Source organism: Mus musculus, chromosome 17, assembly GCF_000001635.26.
Source record: "Mus musculus strain C57BL/6J chromosome 17, GRCm38.p6 C57BL/6J".
NCBI lineage: Eukaryota > Metazoa > Chordata > Mammalia > Rodentia > Muridae > Mus > Mus musculus.
In genome coordinates this window covers 73,898,232-73,918,003 of record NC_000083.6, presented here as the reverse complement: position 1 = coordinate 73,918,003, position 19,772 = coordinate 73,898,232, and the positions used below count along the sequence as shown (strand labels likewise).

Sequence of the window (19,772 nt, the reverse complement as noted above, 5' to 3'; positions counted from 1 at the left end):
TATTGATGCTAGCAGCATACTGCCACCGTTACTTCGGCTACTTTCTGCCACTGCTGTCACTCCTACTACCCTGCTGCTGCTGCTCCTACTGGTAGGTAGTAGTATTACTGCCACCACTACTACCACTCTACAGCAGCAGCATGTCTGGTGGCATTCCTATCTATGTTACTACTTCCATGCCTAGTGTTACCGTTGCTATGGTTACCACCAGGCCTCTCACTGACATTAAAAGCATTACTGCTGTTGTTGATGGGTGGCATCACCGCTATTTCTGCTACCACTATTACTACTTCTACTATTATTATAGCTACTATCACTGATATTCATACTCTTATGATTAATTAATCAGATGAGTAATAGGAGTCACATCACTTAGTCTCTCGATTCCAAAATTTCTCAGTGGTAAAATGGGCATCAGACTTCTCCCTACAATAATGTTTAATTAAATGAAAACTAACAACTCACATAAAGTACTTAGGACATTGCTTAGTATTTTATAAGAAGCTAGAGATACTAATTTGGGGCGGGGGTTATTATATATACAAGTAACGCTGTATGAACTAAACAGTATATTTAGGAATACAAATGTGCATACATATGTGCATGCAATAACAATTAAAAAGGGGGTAGTGACTTGCAGGACAGTGGGAAGGTCTATATGAGAGGGTTTGGAGAGAGTAAGGGGAAGGAAAAATTATAATTACAATTATAATTATATATATAATATAGATTATAATTCTATTATAATCCCAAATATTAAAAAAGGAAATTTTTTTATCTATCTATCTATCTATCTATCTATCTATCTATCTATCTATCTATCTATCTATCTATCTATAAGTATATAGAGAAAATTGTGTGTGCTTTTAAAGATAAGAGGACTAAGGCATCAGAAGATAAAGTATCTTGCTTGCAGCTAGTGGCATGTGAGGCAAAGCCTGAACCCAGGCCTCTTAGACAGGGGGTTGTGTGTGATGCTCCACACTGAGTGATAGAGACAGTGGGAGAAAGCAAGCCCACATTCTGCTCTCTCTCCCCCAGGTCCTGGAATGAGGAGTTGCTGCAGGATGTGTGTGCTGGCTTGGCAGAGGAGCTGCACCTGGCCCCCGACGCCCCTGGTGGGATGGTGGAATTCCGGCGCACCCTCACCCTCAGCTTCTTCTTCAAGTTCTACCTGACAGTGCTTCAGAAGCTGGGCAGAGCGGACCTTGAGGGTGTGAGTGTGGAGCAGAGTCAGGCACAGAGTGTTTTCAGCACAGCTTCTGGGGACTCAGGAGGCTGACCTGGGTGACAAAGTTTCTTCCCACCTCTCAACATCTGACAGTAAAAGAACAGGTGTCAGGACACCCCAGGGGCAGTGCCACCACTTCATCTACTAATGTCTGTCTGGGCCTGCATACATCATGTTGTAGGCAGATCTGGAATCATGCTGAGTAAAAGGATTTATATGCAGCTTGCTCTCCTAGAAGTTATGTCATGACTGTCTTCCATATCATTAAGTATTTCCAGAGTAAAGGAGAATAAGCAAGAATTAAGGAAGGCTGGGGGTGAGTGGTATTCCGACAAAGAGAATGGCTTGCATAAATGTGGAAGGATGGAGAGCTAGGGGTGTTGGAGAAAGGACTAAGTGTGCAAGGTATAGGATCAAGATGGCTGGAAATGTAGTTGGGTAGTTACTAAGTACTGAGTCCTAAGAGCTCGAACTTACATTTTGAGACAGATCCAGCACTGTATTCAAAACTCTAGGATGAGGGGATGAGGGATGAGGTGATGAGGGGATGAGGGGGTGAGGAGATGAGGGGATGAGGGGGTGAGGAGATGAGGGGATGAGGGGATGAAGGGGTGAGGGGGTGAGGGGATGAGGGGATGAGGGGATGAGGGGATGAGGGGATGAGGGGATGAGGGGGTGAGGAGATGAGGGGATGAGGGGATGAGGGGATGAGGGGATGAGGGGATGAGGGGATGAGGGGATGAGGGGGTGAGGAGGTGAGGGGATGAGGGGATGAGGGGATGAGGGGGTGAGGTGATGAGGGGATGAGGGGATGAGGGGGTGAGGAGATGAGGGGATGAGGGATGAGGGGATGAGGGGATGAGGGGATGAGGGACTGAGGGGATGGGGGATGGGGAATGAAGGGATGGGGAGTGAGGGATGGAGGAAGGCTCATCACTTTTATTACTCGTGGATGGAAGGAGGAAAACGACAAGACCTGGTCCTAGAATTCCCTGTTATCTCACTTCCACAGATGTGTGGTAAACTGGACCCCACCTTTGCCAGCGCCACCCTGCTCTTTCAGAAGGATCCTCCAGCTAACGTCCAGCTTTTCCAAGTGAGTACACACAGCGTGTCTAATAACAGGGCGCCACAGCCGCATGCGATGACTCCTGGCTGAGCTTTGGCAAAGGACTGACTTGAAAGGCCTGGACCCTTTGTGTAAACATCCAGGGAAGGACACCAGAGCCACACTGCTGCCACTGCAGCTATCTTGTCCTTGATGGCGTCCCTTTCTCTCTTAGGACTCGGTGTCAACCTGTGTCTGTTCCATAGGGAAAAAGAAAAATCTATTTTGTCCTTCCTGACTCCTGTTGTGCCAATCCAAAAGTCTTCTTGAAGATGCATGCATGAATGTGTGCATGCATACAAACATGTCATTTCATAGCTTTTGGGAGGATATTTTAGGTAAAACGCCAGCACATATCCTGTCCGCATTTGAGAATTTGTGACCAGACAGTGCATGCATCTCTGTAGCACAAAGCAGCTGTAAACATAAATGAATGAGGGGCTGGGAATACAGCTCATTTGGTAGAGTGCTTGCTCATGCAGGAAGCTTGCTTATGCCAGGGCTTGTGCAGAAAGCCCTGGGTTCAGACCCTGGCACCCCATAAAACAGCTGTGGGGGAGCAGCATACTTATAATCCCCACCCCAGAGAAGTAGAAGCAGGAGGATCAGGATGAGTTTGAGGCTATCTTCAGCCACACAGTCCAGTATACAGGAGACTCTGTCTCTGAAAATGAAACAACCCAAAACATCCAAAATAAACGTGCCAAGCTAAGTAAGTATTTATAGAACCAAGCACTGGCTGCAGTTTGCTGAGCCCTGAGTTGGTGGCCCACAGATGAGCTAGCTCTAGGGCACGGTTGTCTGGTTGCAATACAAAGTTTGTCCTTTCTGTAACCTTGGGCAAACCACCTCTGTGCTTCTTGGGCAAGTTAATTAGATCCACCTACAACATGCGGATAATGACAAACTTGTTTCACAGAACCGGAGAAGATGGACGTGTGTTTTCTGGGCGTGCAGCTCAGTGCTAGAGCTGAGTAAGACCTCGGGAACATCTCTAGTGCTGAAAAATTAAATTAAGCTGCTTAGAAGTCCATGGCACATAAAAATGCCCAGTAAGCATTAGACACTTTACTACTCTGAAAACAACTAAAATAGAAATTGATTATGAAATTAATAAAACATTTTGGGAAATATAGGAAAGTACAAACAGGAAAAGAAAAAACACCCAAAATCTTATCTCCAAGGAAAATTCATGTATTTTGTTTTATTTCTATTTTCCTATGCTCACATGATACTAATACTAATAATGATATTAATATATGATATTAATAATGTACTATTTTGTATAGAATTAGTCATTACACATACATATAGGATGTTTTATGCTTAATATAAGCATTCTTTCTTCTGCTTTAAATTCTTCAAAAGTATGTTTGAGTTGCTGCATATTACGCTGCTGTAAAAATATAGTAAAACACAGTTCACAGCTAACACATATTTAGGTTCTTTTGTTGTTTATTGATATAGTTACACTATGACTACCCTGTCAGTGACTTCTTATGTACTCTTTAGTGTCCTTTACCCCAAGAGCTATCTGGCTCTTCCTGGTTCCTGACATCTCTAGGGCCTATAGAGAAACCGTGTCCTCAGAAGCTCAGCCAGACTGGTACCCATATTGTTTCAGGAGGTGCCCAAGGGTCAGTCTGAGGAGGACATGGTGGGCAGGCCCATGCCTCACCTGGCAGCAGACATGCAGGCATCCGGGGAGGCTGTGTACTGTGATGACATTCCCCGCTATGAGAATGAGCTGTCCCTCAGGCTGGTCACCAGCACGCGGGCCCATGCTAAAATCATGTGAGTATTGCTTCCCAGGGAGTCAGTGAGAAGCATGCCTTGTAGGAGCTAAAGATTCCAAGAGAATGAGGCTCCAGGAGGACTCCCCATTCTAGAATAGAGACAGGAAGTCCCCTCAGACCCATCAGAGAGCAACAGGAAGAGTTCAGGCACGGTACCTGAGGTTCTTTTGGTGGGAGGGCAAGAGGGTAAGAGGACAGTCTGGGAGTTAGTTTCAGTTGATATGATTGCTAGCTAGGGCTAACAATGAATCCTTTTGCTTGGCCCTTGCCTTGAGCCCATGTTAACAGTGCCATGACATATTGTCTCTGCTCCAGCAACGTCTACCCCATCAGTGTGAAAACGGGTAGGTTGGAAGGGAAGGTGCTTCACTGTCTGGGGACCTCATCACCTTTCTTGGACCTGAACCCAGATGTGTTGCTAACTGGCTGGGTGACTTTGGCTCCTCAAACTTTCATTTCCTTAACTGCAATATTGGAAAGTAAAGGGAATTACTTTCTTTTTCCTCTTCTCTTCTCTTCTTCTCTTCTCTTCTCTTCTCTTCTCTTCTCTTCTCTTCTCTTCTCTTCTCTTCTCTTCTCTTCTCTTCTCTTCTCTTCTCTTCTCTTCTCTTCTCTTCTCTTCTCTTCTCCTCTCCTCTCCCCTCTCCTCCCCTCCCCTCCCCTTTTCTTTCTTTCTTTCTTTCTTTCTTTCTTTCTTTCTTTCTTTCTTTCTTTCTTTCTTTCAGAGATGAGTATTATCCTGCTTGGAAGATGAGCCTTTCAAGGCATTTTCTAGAATTTTCCCTGAACTACTTCTGCTATGTAGTCTGTTAGACTTGGTCACCTCCAGCATCATCCTTTTTAGGTCCAGATTGACTAATTGTGTCTAGGATACTCTGCTATATTGGCCTAGCACTATTAAGAGAAAATGGTCTGAGGGCAGATGTTCAGGGCTACTGTGTCCATGGCATAGCCAAGGCCCCGAAGTGCTGGTTCCAGTGAGATAAGTTCTAACCGGAGCTCCCCAGGGTCATTGCTGCTCTCTTAGATATGGCTCCCTGTACTTGGGGCCCAGACAGGGGCTGGCATCTGATCTGTGGAGACAAGGGGTCATCTGATCCATCCTATATCCCCAGCAGCAGTTGGCACAATGACATCTTTACAGAATGTATTCAATCACCATTTTCAGAAAAGCATAGGAATGAGCTAGGATCTAATAGTGAAGAATAGAGAGATGGGAAACCGAGTTGGCGCAGGGAAGATCGTTAATGAGACAGGCTATCCAAGCTGGATGACATATCTCCTGCCCTAGCTTGCTGATCTGGCCCTGCACTCTGTTCATTCTCCAGGTCCATCGACACTTCAGAAGCCAAGAAGGTGCCAGGGTTTGTTTGTTTCCTCACCTCAGAGGATGTCCCTGGTAGTAACATAACTGGCATTTTCAATGATGAAACTGTCTTTGCGAAGGATGAGGTATGTTGGATGTGTCATCAGAAATAACTGGAATAAATATCACGCTTTTAATTTGTGTTGATTGTTCCAAATTCCCAATCCTGCATATATTTTGGCCATCATGTAATTTGGCCAGTATTTGAAATAATCCACAAGGGACAGCATATGCTATTTAGCTACTTAATTGATGACTGCTGTTTTTGCATATTGGAGACTCCATGCCAAAATGACAGGAGAACAAGGCTGGTGCCTGGATGTGACTTAGCATCCAGGATTATAAGGTATAGCATTGAGCACCTTTACCAAAAGGAAATAAGAGTACATTAGATGAGCTAACTAGAAATGGGATCATAAGCCCACCACTAGGTCTAGACAGCCCACTTCTATGAGAGTTTATTTATTGATTTCAACTGTATGAAAACCTGCAAAAACAGAGACTCCGAGCCCTGAACATAGCTGCTACAAATGTTTCACCCACCAAATAGTTGCCAGATGTTCATTTTATAATTCTAATGTTTCACCCACCAAATAGTTGCCAGATGTTCATTTTATAATTCTAATACTGACTGAAGGTTGCAAATTAGATTGGAGTAGGTGTTGCTGAAGGCTAATAGCCTTTATATATATATATATATATATATATATATATATATATATATATATATATATATATATATTAATGTGAGGGTGAAGCAAAGAACAAAACCCTGCAAACACAAGGACTCCCACAGCATTTGTGGAGGAAATTTATGGTGTCTGGTAGAAGAACAAATTAGTTTATTAATGTCTAGAGTCCCAAGAGTGTTGCTAGCATTTTATTTAGGGAGAATCAACTGGGTACGAGCAGGTCAATACTGCAGAAGCAGTTATACCAATACTTATTGGTCATCCCAAATATTTGCATGCTGAGCTTTGGTTGGTGTTGTTGGAAACCTTGCATCTTAATAAAATAAGCTGTATAATCGGTTCTTTTTTCATTTCTTTTCTGATGAGTATATGATTAAAATTATTCCAGAAGGAGATCCATTTTGAGTTCTCTAGAAGATGGCTCGGTCTTTTATGTGCTGTCGCACGAACACAAAGACCTGCGTTTACATCCCCAGAACCCATGCAAAATATGAGCTGTTGTGGCACACATATGTAACCTAGACAGGCAGATCCTAAAAGCTCATTGGCCTGTCAATTTTGCCAATCACTAAACTCCAGATTCAGTGAGGGATGCTAAGCTCCACAATCATGTGCACATATATATAAATGAACATCTACACACACATAACACACACATAACACACACACATGCACACGCGCGCACACACACACACACACACACACACACACACACAGAGAGAGAGAGAGAGAGAGAGAGAGAGAGAGAGGCGGGGGGGGGGGAAGAGTTGATAGTTTGTTAGTTTCTGGCTTAATAAAAGGAAGAAACAATCACTATAAATTGAGAAACAGGTGCGATCATGTGTTAACCAGCATTGTTTGTGACCTGTACCATTGGAGCAGCTAGAGTAGGGTATCTCAACCTTCCTAATGCTGTGATACTTTAATACAGTTCCATGTGCTGGGGTGACTCCCAGCCATAAACTTATTTCATTTCTGCTTCATAACTGTAATTTTACTACTGTTATAAATCATGGTGTAAATATCTGATATGCAGGATATCTGATATGGGACCCTCAAAGGGGTTGCCACCCACAGGTTGAGAACTGCTGATCTAGATGAAGTTATGAGACATGAGTGTGACTTTGAGGTGGAAAGTGGTCTGGTGGAACTATACTGAAGCTGAGAAACATGACCATGTCTCCTGTTTGACTCATGGTAGACAAGAAGAGCCACTGTTTCTAGTCTATCTTGTTAGCGTCTCAATAAGCTACCAGATTGAAAATACAAGAATTGGGCATTGAGCTGAAATCTTTTTGTTCTGGTGCCAGTGATCTCTATGGCCTCTTCCTGGCACACTGATGCTAAGTTCTTGTGAGAGGCTCATGGTCTCAGTTAGTTGGGTCAGGAAATGGAAAGGCCAGAGAACATTCCTAAAATGTGCTTTGACCAAAGGGTGGGGACAGCCTTTGGCTTTTCAGAATATCCATATAGATTTGCTTCCCAGTGAACTTTATGGTGTTTAACAGCTTGGCTCTGCTCCTAGGTTACTTGTGTTGGGCACATCATTGGTGCTGTGGTCGCTGACACCCCAGAACATGCACACAGAGCCGCTAGAGGGGTGAAAATCACCTATGAAGACCTTCCAGCCATTATCACAATCCAGGTAACTGAGAAATGGGCTGCTCCTGTAGAGGAGCGAGCGTCTGCACCCAAGGCATTTCTTTGAATCCTCTGGAGAATGACCCTCCAACTTGAGTAGCACATAGAGATTTGACTACAGTTGACAGCAGCTTCCCTGGGTTCGGTTTAAACTATTTTGATTCCTCAGATTAACGGTAGTGTACAAGCCTAGTCTGCAAACACCCAGATTCTCACTTTAAGTACAATACTCAAATCATATATTATATCTAACATTGCATTTGAAAACAGGTTTTGTGCTGTATCAATTTGTCCAACTGTGGGCTAATATAGGTTTTCTGAGTTTGTTTAAGTTTATCTAGTCGAAGCTATGTTGTTCACTCCATATGTTAGGTACCTTGAACCATTAGCATATGGTATTTTCAGTATGATAGATTTATTGGGCTATAACCCTATCATAAGACAAGGATCATCTCTAAGTAGAGTTTAGAATTCCTTCCAGCCCCAAAGTTTATGCTCCAGGAAGTCTTACCTTTCACCATCCTGGGTTCAAGCCACCAATGACTCTGCTGGGCTCTTCCGGCTCCACATTTTAGTGGCAGGTGGTTCCTTGTGGGATTCTCTTGCTTTTCCAGAAGTCTCAGAGATGTCTGTCCCTCACTGAGGAGATGGACAGAACATGATGCCCTGAGCTCCAGTAGAGCGAGCTTTAGGGTATGCAGGAGCTCGGGGAGGCACATCTGTGAGGAGGGAGGGGTAGTAATTTAGAAAGGCTCTCTCTTCCTCGTCAGAACCCTCCCCCCTCCCTGGAAAGCCATGGTACTGAAGCTTCCTTTCTGACCCTCAGGATGCTATAAAGAACAACTCCTTTTATGGCCCCGAGGTAAAAATCGAGAAAGGAGATCTCAAGAAAGGCTTTTCTGAAGCTGACAATGTTGTCTCAGGTATGGTGGCACCAAGCAGCAGGAAGGACTGGGGTATTGGTCTGTGAATTAAATTCTAGAGATGCACACGGAGGGAGCCTTACAGAAGGGAAGTGAGGTGACAGCATCTTCTAATGCAAGAAACCTCTGGTGTTCAGAATGAAACTGTAGTTAGCAGGGACAGAGCCTCTCCCATTTAAATCTTCATTCTTCCATCTCTGGGCTGGATATACCCAATTGATCCTACATTATGTCTTTGGAAGGCTGTGTAGGGAGGATGATGGCCACAGATGCATCCAGCTTTGGGACAGATTCTCCATTCTCACTGGATGCCTGGAGATGTTCTTTTCTTCTCTTCTCTTCTCTTCTCTTCTCTTCTCTTCTCTTCTCTTCTCTTCTCTTCTCTTCTTTCTTCCTTCCTTCCTTCCTTCCTTCCTTCCTTCCTTCCTTCCTTCCTTCCTTTCTTTCTTTCTTTCTTTCTTTCTTTCTTTCTTTCTTTCTTTCTTTCTTTCTTTCTTTCTTTCTTTTTCTTTCAAGACAGGGTTTCTCTGTATAGCCCCTGGAACTCACTCTGTAGACCAGGCTGTTCTCAAACTCAGAAATCTGCCTGCCTCGATTGAAGATGTTTTTAACCACTGTCTGAACTTCTGCCCCTCCCCACCCTCCCTGAAATCTAACTCTATGAGTTAGGCCCACAGCTTCCCGCCCAGGCCAAGGCTATCCTTCAGTCCCCTTAGGATAACTTCCTACTTTGACCCTTTGGCCCCGCTAAGTTATTAGCAGGCTAACTAGTTTTCTTACAGGAGTGGTTGATTCCATTCTGAAAGATATGTTTCCAATCATGCTTGCCAAACTCTCTCTCTTTTTTTTTAACCTTGTATAAAACTTTACAATGTTCATCTTAGAAATCCCAGGTGCCCAGTGGCCTCAGTATTTAATGTTACTCTGGCTGCCTTGATGGGAGGAGGATTGGATGGACAGACATAACTCACAGAATGTTAGGACTTTAAGACCCTTTCCCATCCCAGTTGGTCACCAGAGGTGACCATGAACAACAAGGGGTTCTTTGGTGGACTATTTCCTTTAGCAAGTGTTCTGGTTCGCGCCTCAGTTGCTGTGATAAAACACTGCTCAGGAGCATTTTGAGAGGAAAGGGTTATTTCGGATTACAGGTTCCTGTCTGTTCTTGAGGGAAGCCAAGGTGAGACCCTGGCAGCAGGAACTAAGCATGGAGGAACACTGCTAACTGGCATGCTTTCTTTGGTTTGCTCAGCTATTTTCTTTATACAACCCAGGCCCATCTGCCTAGGAATGGCATTGCCCACAGTGCGGGTAGGCTCTCCTCTATCAATTAGCAGTGAAGAAAGTGACCCACAGTCATGTCTACAAGACAATCTGATGGAGACAATTCTTCAGTTGAAGTTCCCAGATGTGTCAAGTTGACAATCAAGATTAGCCACCACAGCAGGCATATCCCTGTACAGATCTGGGCTCATCAGGGGTCTCTCATTGCTTCCCCCAGGAGAATTATATATTGGTGGCCAGGAGCACTTCTATCTGGAGACCCACTGCACCATTGCCGTGCCGAAAGGCGAGGCAGGCGAGATGGAGCTCTTCGTGAGCACACAGAACACCATGAAAACCCAGGTCAGCTCAAGGCAGTGACAGGAGAACTCCTAGTGGACCAGGTCGGGCAGAATAGGAAACAGGAAGAAGTAGATACTAGATATAGATCCTAAGAGGGACATGAGTATTAGTCTTGGAATCAGAGCCTGTTCACCACCAGGGACATTGAACTTGCCATTTAACATTAACTAGTAAGGTGGGGCTTGCTAGCGTCATTTCATCAATCAGATACATTTTAGAACTTGCACTAGAACCTAGGGAGTCTTCACTTTTATAATTCTGAGGCTATGTGGCCAGCACATACCAAGGCATATCCTGCCCAAATATCTCATTGTTTAAAATCAAGTATGGGACCATGTGATAACCATAAGGACCATTAACTTAGCAGATACAGCTGTCTGTATATGATATTGCACATGCACTATCAATACAATACAATACTAGGTGTATGTACATGTACTAACTGGTACATGATATTGGTTGCCAGGATTTTTGGTATCTACTCTTACCATTCTGACCTAGAAGTCCTTGCCAAGTGAGATGATTTTTTTTTTTTCACCCTGAATGCATGCTGTTATCTTGCCCTTCTGGTAAAAAAGGAAATATCCGAGTTGCCTGAATTCACTTGGTGGTGACCAGTGAGTGCTGGATCCTGGCACCAGTCACCACTGGGAGGTGGGGAAGATGTTTACTTCAGAAATTTCAGAATTCATAGTAGTGCTTAGGCCCAGGCATGTTGGACAGGTTGAGGTCAGGCCTTGAAAAGGTCCAGAGGATGTGTCAATGCAAGGTTGTTTTTCTTCTTTTGTATAGAGCTTTATTGCAAAGATGTTGGGTGTTCCAGACAACAGAATTGTAGTCCGAGTGAAAAGAATGGGTGGAGGCTTTGGAGGGAAGGAGACCCGGAGCACTCTGATATCCACAGCAGTGGCCTTGGCTGCATACAAGTGAGTTTCTAGGCCCCCTTCTCCTGCTACAATGCCAGCTGGTCAGGATGGCCTTCTAGAGTCTCCCCTTGTTGAAAGTAATTGTCCCTACTTTGATTTCTCAGTTTTCTCTGTTTCAAACCCTTGAACATAAGGGCAGGGATACCCTCCCCAGCTTCTTTGTACATTGTATTCATGGCTTCTCTCTCCACCCCCACCCCCCAACTAGCTTAAGCTCCCTAGGAATAAGGTGAGGACTCACAGCCTGGCATTTCCTGTGTTCTTCAGCACAGCACCACCACTGAAAAGCTCAGTGTGTAGATGGAAAGCAAACCTCCGTACTGTTTAGCATCCTGAGACACACGGGGCTTAGGCTGCAGGAGGCTTACAGGTTTCTAACCTCCTTGATCCCCCGCTGCCCCAGGACAGGCCGCCCTGTACGTTGCATGCTGGACCGAGACGAGGACATGCTCATAACTGGTGGCAGACATCCCTTCCTGGCTAAATACAAGGTGATTGATCTGTTCTGTCTACTCGGGTAGGATAAATGGGTGGGATGGACCAGGACAGACAGACAGACAGACATGGGTGATATTGAGAATGACTCTCCTTTCATCAGGTGGGCTTCATGAAGACTGGGACTATAGTGGCACTGGAGGTGGCTCACTTCAGCAATGGCGGGAACAGTGAGGATCTCTCTCGGAGTGTAAGTAGTATCTGCCTGCCCCTAGGAGTGACTGGAAGGCCAAGGGTGTGCTGCACAGTCTGGGGGCATCCCTGCCAATTATTTCTGTATAGCCACGTAACTAAATCTTCCTCACTTTCAGCTTCCCGTCCTTGGACAATCTCTAAGCAGAGAATGACCATATTATATCTATGATTAGTAACTCGTCCTTTCTGTTCAAGATATTTGCCATGCTAGCCCTATTACGTATACATCTTCAGGTGTGTGTGTGTGGTGTGTATGTATGTGTGTGTGCATGTGCATGCTCATGAAAAAGACAAAAAGATGTAATATTTGTTTATAAAATAAAAGCTTTGCAAAAATTAAGTTCAGAGAGCTTAAACGAGCAAAGAACACTTTACAAACCAGTCAGCTCAAAACAGAGGCTCAGAGAGGTGGCCAGGTGGCATTTGTAGACAGGAAACGGAAGTGACTTTTTACAAAGTAAAGCATACTCAGGGAGTTAGGTTGCAGGGCATCCCATCCTGGTGCAGAGACATCCTCTGATGAAATTCAGTTGTGTTCAATAATATACGCCATGGACATTTATCTTTTCACAGTTCGAGGAGCTAACATAGCTTTAGGGAGGACTTTGCTTTCTGTCTCCCATAAGTAGAGTACTGGACACTACTTATGGTGTCCAGTAGCTGCTTTTGGCTTGTGCTGAGTTCTTCTACCTCCTTCCTAATTTTCAGTCTAGTATCTCTGTATCTTGAGAAAGGGGCACAGCGACCTCTGACTGTAAGTGCAGATTTCCTGTTCTTTCATCTGTTCTTCTTTGAGCCCTTGAAATTGTTAGTTCATCTGTATTTCCTCTCTGTTGTTTGAGACCAAACCAACGAGTATGCTTTGGGGAAACTGACGTTTTATCATTATATAATCTCTCTCTTATAATGTTTTGTTCACAATTCTCCTTTATATAATGTTACTAAAAGTCTGTTTTGTACCTTTTGTTTAATATTTACATGCTATATTTTCTAAACTTTTGCTTTCAATCTACCTATATTATATTATGATTACTATTATTATTGAAATGAAAATTTCAAAGAAATATAGTTACATCATATTTTTAAATGTACTCTGTTAATCTCTGTCTTTTATTTGTACTGATTTATTATTATCTTTTGAAACTTCAAAGCTCACCCCCTGTGACACACTTCACCCAACAAGGCCACACCTACTCCAATAAGGCCACACCTCTTAATCCCTCCCAAGTAGTGCCATTTCCTTATGATTAAATGTTCAAATATATGAACCTATAGGGGCCATTCTTATTCAAATAACTGTACCCAAATACTACTGGAAGGAAGGGGATGGAAAGAGCAAGAGAGAAAGTTATGTAGTCTGAGTTAGAGGTCAAGGAAGCATAGGGTATTGTAATTGTGAACACACAGTAGCTGTGGCTCCAAGCCTGCTAAAGTCTGACTAGCTACTGAACAGCAGGGATATGGTGAAGGCCTTGGTTCTTTATTAGACCCTTGGCACCATCCAGAAGGAAAGTCAGTAAGAGGTCTTTTTGCTAAGTGAGCATGAAAGTCCAGGGTCTTATGTGCTTTACAATGGCTTTATTTAGGGTGTGGGTAGGGCTTTATAAATGGCTACAGGTGGTGAGTGGTGAGTCTTAGATCCATACCTGACTTTTTGTGATACCATCCGAACAAGAGTGTTGGGGCACCCCAATGGAGCCTCATGAAAATGGAAGCATAGGTTTCTGATGAGATTTTGCAGATGTGGTTATAGGAACGGGGTCACAACTCGTGTGAATGAGTATGTGTTTGTGTGTGTGTATGTATGTGGATGTGTGTGTCTGTGAGTATATGTATATGTGAGTGTGTGTGTCTATGAGTGTGTATGTGGTATTCAGTTGGAGTATAATAGTTAATGTCTAAGACCTTTGCTAGGCTACCTTTTATTGACCTTTTGGATAAAAAGAACAGGATTTAAGGGGGTGATCCTTTTTAGTCTCTATAATCATTGACATTTTTAGATCACTTGATTTTCATAAAGGTTGAGGTCTAGAAGCATAACCAAACACCTTAAACCTCTAACCCCTAGAACTCCTTACCACACCATTTCTTGATTCCTGAGGACTGTAGTGTTTCTGCCACTTTCCTTTCCCTTTTAGAATATTTTGTATCACTGTTGACTTAAAACATTCTTTCTCTCTCTCTCCCTTTCTCTCTCTCTCTTATCTACTATCTATCATCTATCTATAATCTATCATTGATCTATCATCTATCTACCATCTACAATCTATTATTTACCTATCTAGTCATCTCTATCTCTCTATCTATCTATCTATCTATCTATCATCTATCTCTGTCAATTATCTATCTATCTATCTATCTATCTATCTATCTATCTATCTATCTATCATATTAAGGATACTGGATGGGATGGGCTAGGTCCTCATACTGTATATTAATGATGAGTATCTGTCTGCCAGGATAAAACCTTGAGTAATGTCAAACATGGTCCTTGGGTATTTCTGTATTTAGCGCCTGCTGAGGATCCTTGAGCCATAAATGGCAAGGATAAGCCCAGCAGCTGTGTGCACTGCTCACTTTGCCACAGCTGTGATAGATGAGCTTGGAATAATTTAGTGTTAAAATAAAATAGCTAGCAGGGCCAGAAAGGTGGTGCTTAGTGGGCAAAGGTGCCTGGCACCAAGACTGGTGAACTGAGTTTGATCCTGGCATCTACTTGGTGGAGGGAAGTAACTCTTGCCAGTTGTCCTTTGACCTAGACATGTGTGCTCTGACACACTCACTCAAGTAAACCAATAAGTACAGTTTAAAAAGAAGTAGATAAAAAGAAGGTAAGAAGAGGCAAAAATGGGTGAAATAAAATCAATTGTGAGGAAGTGGATGCTCACAGTCAGCTAATGGATGGATCACAGGGCTCCCAATGGAGGAGCTAGAGAAAGAACCCAAGGAGCTAAAGGGATCTGCAACCCTATAGGCGGAACAACATTATGAACTAACCAGTACCCCGGAGCTCTTGACTCTAGCTGCATATGTATCAAAAGATGGCCTAGTCGGCCATCACTGGAAAGAGAGGCCCATTGGACACGCAAATTTTATATGCCCCAGTACAGGGGGACGCCAGGGCCAAAAAGGGGGAGTGGGTGGGTAGGGGATTGGGGGTGGGTGGGTATGGGGGACTTTTGGTATAGCATTGGAAATGTAAATGAGCTAAATACCTAATAAAAATGGAAAAAAAATCAATTGTGAGAATTATCAAATTTACATGGATGGTGGTACCTTTTAAAAGTTACTATCCTAATTTTATGACCAGATTGGTTCTTACATGTTTAGATTTCTATTTTTTAAAGTAACCTTTTTTTAAAAAGCAGGTTTCCTGTTATGCCCTCTGGGTCCCCCTCTATGCTAGAGTCTAATTAGTTCAGTTAGGAAACTTTATACTCCAGACCTACTATTACAAATGTTCAAAACAGGAAGTATTTCTAGCGTTCTCACCATGTGTAACGTGTTTTGGTGTTTTAGAGTAAATCAGGCTGACAGGCATGCAGTAGTTATCCCCAAAGATCGTAAAACCTTGTAATTCAGTCCTATAAATATGTTGAGTATGTAGCCCTAGGTGGCAGCGCAAAGAGCCTATAAACACAATGCATGGGAGAAACAGAGAGAGAGAGAGAGAGAGAGAGAGAGAGAGAGAGAGAGAGAGAGCGCCAGCAGCATACTGTAACACTAGATCAGTCCAGGAATGAAATGAACTTTTGTTAATCCAAACTGTAAGAGAGGTTGAAAGGAACTGAATGGCTCCCCCAGAGAGAAAATGCTGTGCAGGTGTGCAAAATACAAGAAAAACTGGGAACCAGCCCAGGATGTCCAAATAATTGACATCTCAGAAAAAGAAAAAAGAATGGGAACACACAGTGGCAGAGGCTATCAAGAAACAACATAAGCTGCACACACACACAACCCACACATTATACCGACACTATACATACACACACATTATACACACACACATTATACACATGTACATTATACACATGTACATTATACACACATTATATATACACACATTATACACACATTATATATACACACATTATACACACACTATATATACACATATTATGCACACACACACACACACACACACATATTAGACATACACATTATACCCACACTATACATACACACACATTATACACACATGCACATTATACACATGTACATTATAGACAAACATTATACATACACACATTATACACACACACACACTATATATATATATATATATATATATATATATATATATATATATATATACATCATACACACACACTCACAAACACACACACATTATACATACACATTATACCCACACTATACATACACACTCATTACACATACACACATTGTGCACACACTATATATATATATATATATATATATATATACATATACATATATATATATGTATACACACACATTATACACACACACATTGTGCACACACTATATATATACATACACACATTATACACACACACATACACACACACATACACACACTAATGGACATCAATTTTAAGATATGAAAAGACAATTTACAATAAGCACAACCCAGGAAAATAGACTGTGCAATCTAGAAATCTGGAGACTGCCTTTTAGAGTCTTCAGGAAGCGAAAGCACAGCTCTTTGCAGAGCTGAAGAGCTGCTCATTGTTCCTCAGTGTTGGGGATAGAACATACCAGTGAAATGCTTTCAAAAGGCAGCAGGCAATTAGTAACTTTACAATGCAGAATTTTATTCAGAGTCAGGTAAGGGGAAGAACACAACAAATTCAACCACTCTTTTATTTTTATTTTTATAAATTAAAATATAGTTAAATCATTTCCCTTTCTTCCCTCCAACCCCTCCCATTTAACCCCCCAACACTCTCTCAAATTCATGGCCTTTTAAAAAAATGTTGTTTTACATACATACACACATATACACAAATTGTTTTTAAAGAAGACAAATTTATAGTGGGCCAAAAAAAAAAAATCAACTTGTTTTTGAAAGAGGCCAACAGTCAGTTCAAACTGGAGGTCCTGGGAAGGATTCCCATGTGGGAAGCTGGGTTGGGGATCTACTTAGGAGAGTAAGTTGTTCTAGGAGAGAAACAACTCAGGCCTATGGTAGAGCTGTTGGCAGTCAGCCTAGGGAAGGCAGGCTTGGGTCCATTTCCTGAGCTGACAAAGGAATCACTGGATTTTCGTGTGCTATGCTTTTTGGTTTCCCCTGCCTCAGATAATGGAAAGAGCTGTATTCCACATGGACAACGCCTATAAGATCCCCAACATTCGCGGCACCGGGAGGATTTGTAAGACTAATCTGCCCTCTAACACAGCCTTCAGAGGCTTTGGGGGTCCTCAGGGGATGCTAATCGCAGAATACTGGATGAGTGAGGTCGCTGTCACCTGTGGGCTGCCTGCAGAGGAGGTGAGCTGCTTTTTTTGGGCGGGAAGAGTGATCCTTACATGGGTGCATTTCCTGGGGTAGGCCATAAAAACAGGCACTGCAGAGGGACCAGAAGCTGACAAGACCTAATCTCTCTCTTGGATAGGTACGGAGGAAAAACATGTACAAAGAAGGGGACCTGACTCACTTCAACCAGAAGCTGGAGGGGTTCACCTTGCCCAGGTGCTGGGATGAGTGCATAGCGAGCTCCCAGTATCAGGCTCGCAAGATGGAAGTGGAGAAATTCAACAGGTAAGTGTAGGGCAGGGAGTCCGCTGTTCCTATGCTCTGTGGCTTTGCTGTGGTCCAGCCTTTCTACTGTTCCCAAATAACAAGCTGATGGTTTAAAGGACAACATCTGAGACTACTGAACCTTCCAGCTCATTGACAGTTTTCTCTTTAACATTTGTGGATGATATTAGGCCAGGAACAAGGAACCTCCAGCCTTCACTCAGCATCAGAGACATCCTTTGAGGTTCATCTGTATCCATATGTGTGCCTCCTTAGAGTACCACATTGTTGAGAGCATTGGTTCGGGGCCATCAACACCACAGCCATGTGCCTACCTTTGAAATTAGCAAATATATTTGACTTAGGCAGTCATTCAGTTTCTCTGAAGCAGGCTTCAGTTTATTCATCTGTAAGGTGGGAATGACTATATTGGCTCTGTCTTCTTCACAGTTTTTTTTTTTTTTTTTTTTTTTTTTAACAAACACATAGAGAAAGCATCGTTATCTTCCACCCTGGGGCAAGGACAGTTGAAGGTCATTAGGACACAATGTCTAAATGCACATTTCACTCAGGGAGGAAATTTGATAGTACTTTGATGTCTGTGCCATCTGCAGTGGAGGACCAGAGACCTAGATCCCCACCAGTCTCATGTTTGTCTACCCTACTGGGGCACAATTCAAGGTCTGACAGTGACAGTGTCAGTGGCTTTCAAGGATCTGTTCTGACTTAATATGGATCACAGGTCCCCCAATGGAGGAGCTAGAGAAAGTACCCAAGGAGCTGAAGGGATCTGCAATCCTATAGGTGGAACAACAATATGAACTAACCAGTACCCCCCCAGAGCTCGTGTCTATACCTGCATATGTATCAGAAGATGGCCTAGTTGGCCATCAGTGGAAAGAGAGGCCCCTTGGTCTTGCAAACTTTATATGCCTCAGTACAGGGGAACGCCAGGGCCAAGAAGTGGGAGTGGGTGGGTAGGGGAGTGGGTGGGGAGGATATGGGGAACTTTTTGGATAGCATTGGAAATGTAAATGAAGAAAATACCTAATTAAAATAAAAGAAATTGAGAAAAAAGATGATAACGGAAATATATCCAACTAGACATATATATGTATTCTCTAAGAAGGCCCTTTGAATGCCCGTACTTGGGAGGCCAAGGCAGGCAGATCTCTGTGAATTCTGGGCCAGAAAGTTCCCACAGAGTGAGGCCTTGAATGTTTTTTTTTTTTCTTTCCAGGGAGAACTGTTGGAAAAAGAGAGGGCTGTGTATAATCCCGACTAAGTTTGGAATAAGCTTCACACTTTCTTTTCTGAACCAGGTAATTGCTTTAGGTAACTTGGCCATATCCTCTGGCACACCATTCCAGTACTGATTTGTTGTTGTTGTTTTCGTTTTTTGGATAAAAGAAGCCTCTCATCTCTGGTAACAGGCCTGACTAGGAGGCTCTCTCTGCTTCTGAAATAAAATTTGCATATTGCTGCTAGTGTAGTGTGTGAAGGAGGGTGAGATGGGGATCTGGGGTCAGCCTTCTAGTTCTTACCTTTCATGGCTACAAGACAGTCACTCGGCTTCTTCATTCTCTTTCTTCAAGAATCGCATAGGGACAGAGAGAAGTGGAGAAGTGACCTATTTCCTTCTCAAGGCAAGATACACAGAGAAATGAAAGCGTTTCTCTAACTCCTGAAGGGCTAGTTAATTAAATAATGAGGTTTACACTGTTTAATTTTCGCTTGGGTCTTTTTTTTTTTTTTTTTAAACTAAACCATGGTTAATGGATTTCTTCTTCCTGGGCTCTGTATCTTCAGTTTCAAAGCTTGAGTGGATTCAGGATTTACCAAATGTTGTGGTTGGCCTTCTCTTTCCTTAGGGGGGTGCCTTGGTCCACGTGTACACGGATGGGTCGGTGCTGCTGACACATGGAGGTACTGAGATGGGTCAAGGCCTTCACACCAAGATGGTTCAGGTGAGAAGCCTGGGGACCACATTTGGGATGTCTGGTGTCCAGAAAGATGCTGGGTGATGTGCCAGGAGAAGCATCAGGCCTGAG

The 19,772-nt window shown here is 43.1% G+C and overlaps 1 protein-coding gene across 3 annotated transcripts in view; it reads left to right on the top strand.

The window, feature by feature from the left end:
* Xdh (xanthine dehydrogenase) overlaps positions 1–19,772 on the top strand; it is a 66,503-nt gene that overhangs the window by 32,394 nt on the left and 14,337 nt on the right. For 2 of the 3 annotated variants that reach the window (XR_003952104.1, NM_011723.3), the window contains exons 15-28: positions 1,042–1,216; positions 2,244–2,327; positions 3,964–4,133; positions 5,464–5,587; positions 7,719–7,838; positions 8,661–8,757; positions 10,259–10,383; positions 11,176–11,309; positions 11,713–11,800; positions 11,908–11,994; positions 17,281–17,472; positions 17,597–17,742; positions 18,962–19,043; positions 19,593–19,688. Coding sequence is in view for 2 of the 3 variants with exons in the window: in NM_011723.3 (NP_035853.2) it covers positions 1,042–1,216; positions 2,244–2,327; positions 3,964–4,133; positions 5,464–5,587; positions 7,719–7,838; positions 8,661–8,757; positions 10,259–10,383; positions 11,176–11,309; positions 11,713–11,800; positions 11,908–11,994; positions 17,281–17,472; positions 17,597–17,742; positions 18,962–19,043; positions 19,593–19,688 (1,720 nt within the window). In the remaining variant the exon portion in view is untranslated. Of the gene's footprint in view, positions 1–1,041; positions 1,217–2,243; positions 2,328–3,963; positions 4,134–5,463; positions 5,588–7,718; positions 7,839–8,660; positions 8,758–10,258; positions 10,384–11,175; positions 11,310–11,712; positions 11,801–11,907; positions 11,995–17,280; positions 17,473–17,596; positions 17,743–18,961; positions 19,044–19,592; positions 19,689–19,772 lie in introns of those variants that run through there. The other variant, XM_011246381.1, reaches the window with a different exon arrangement.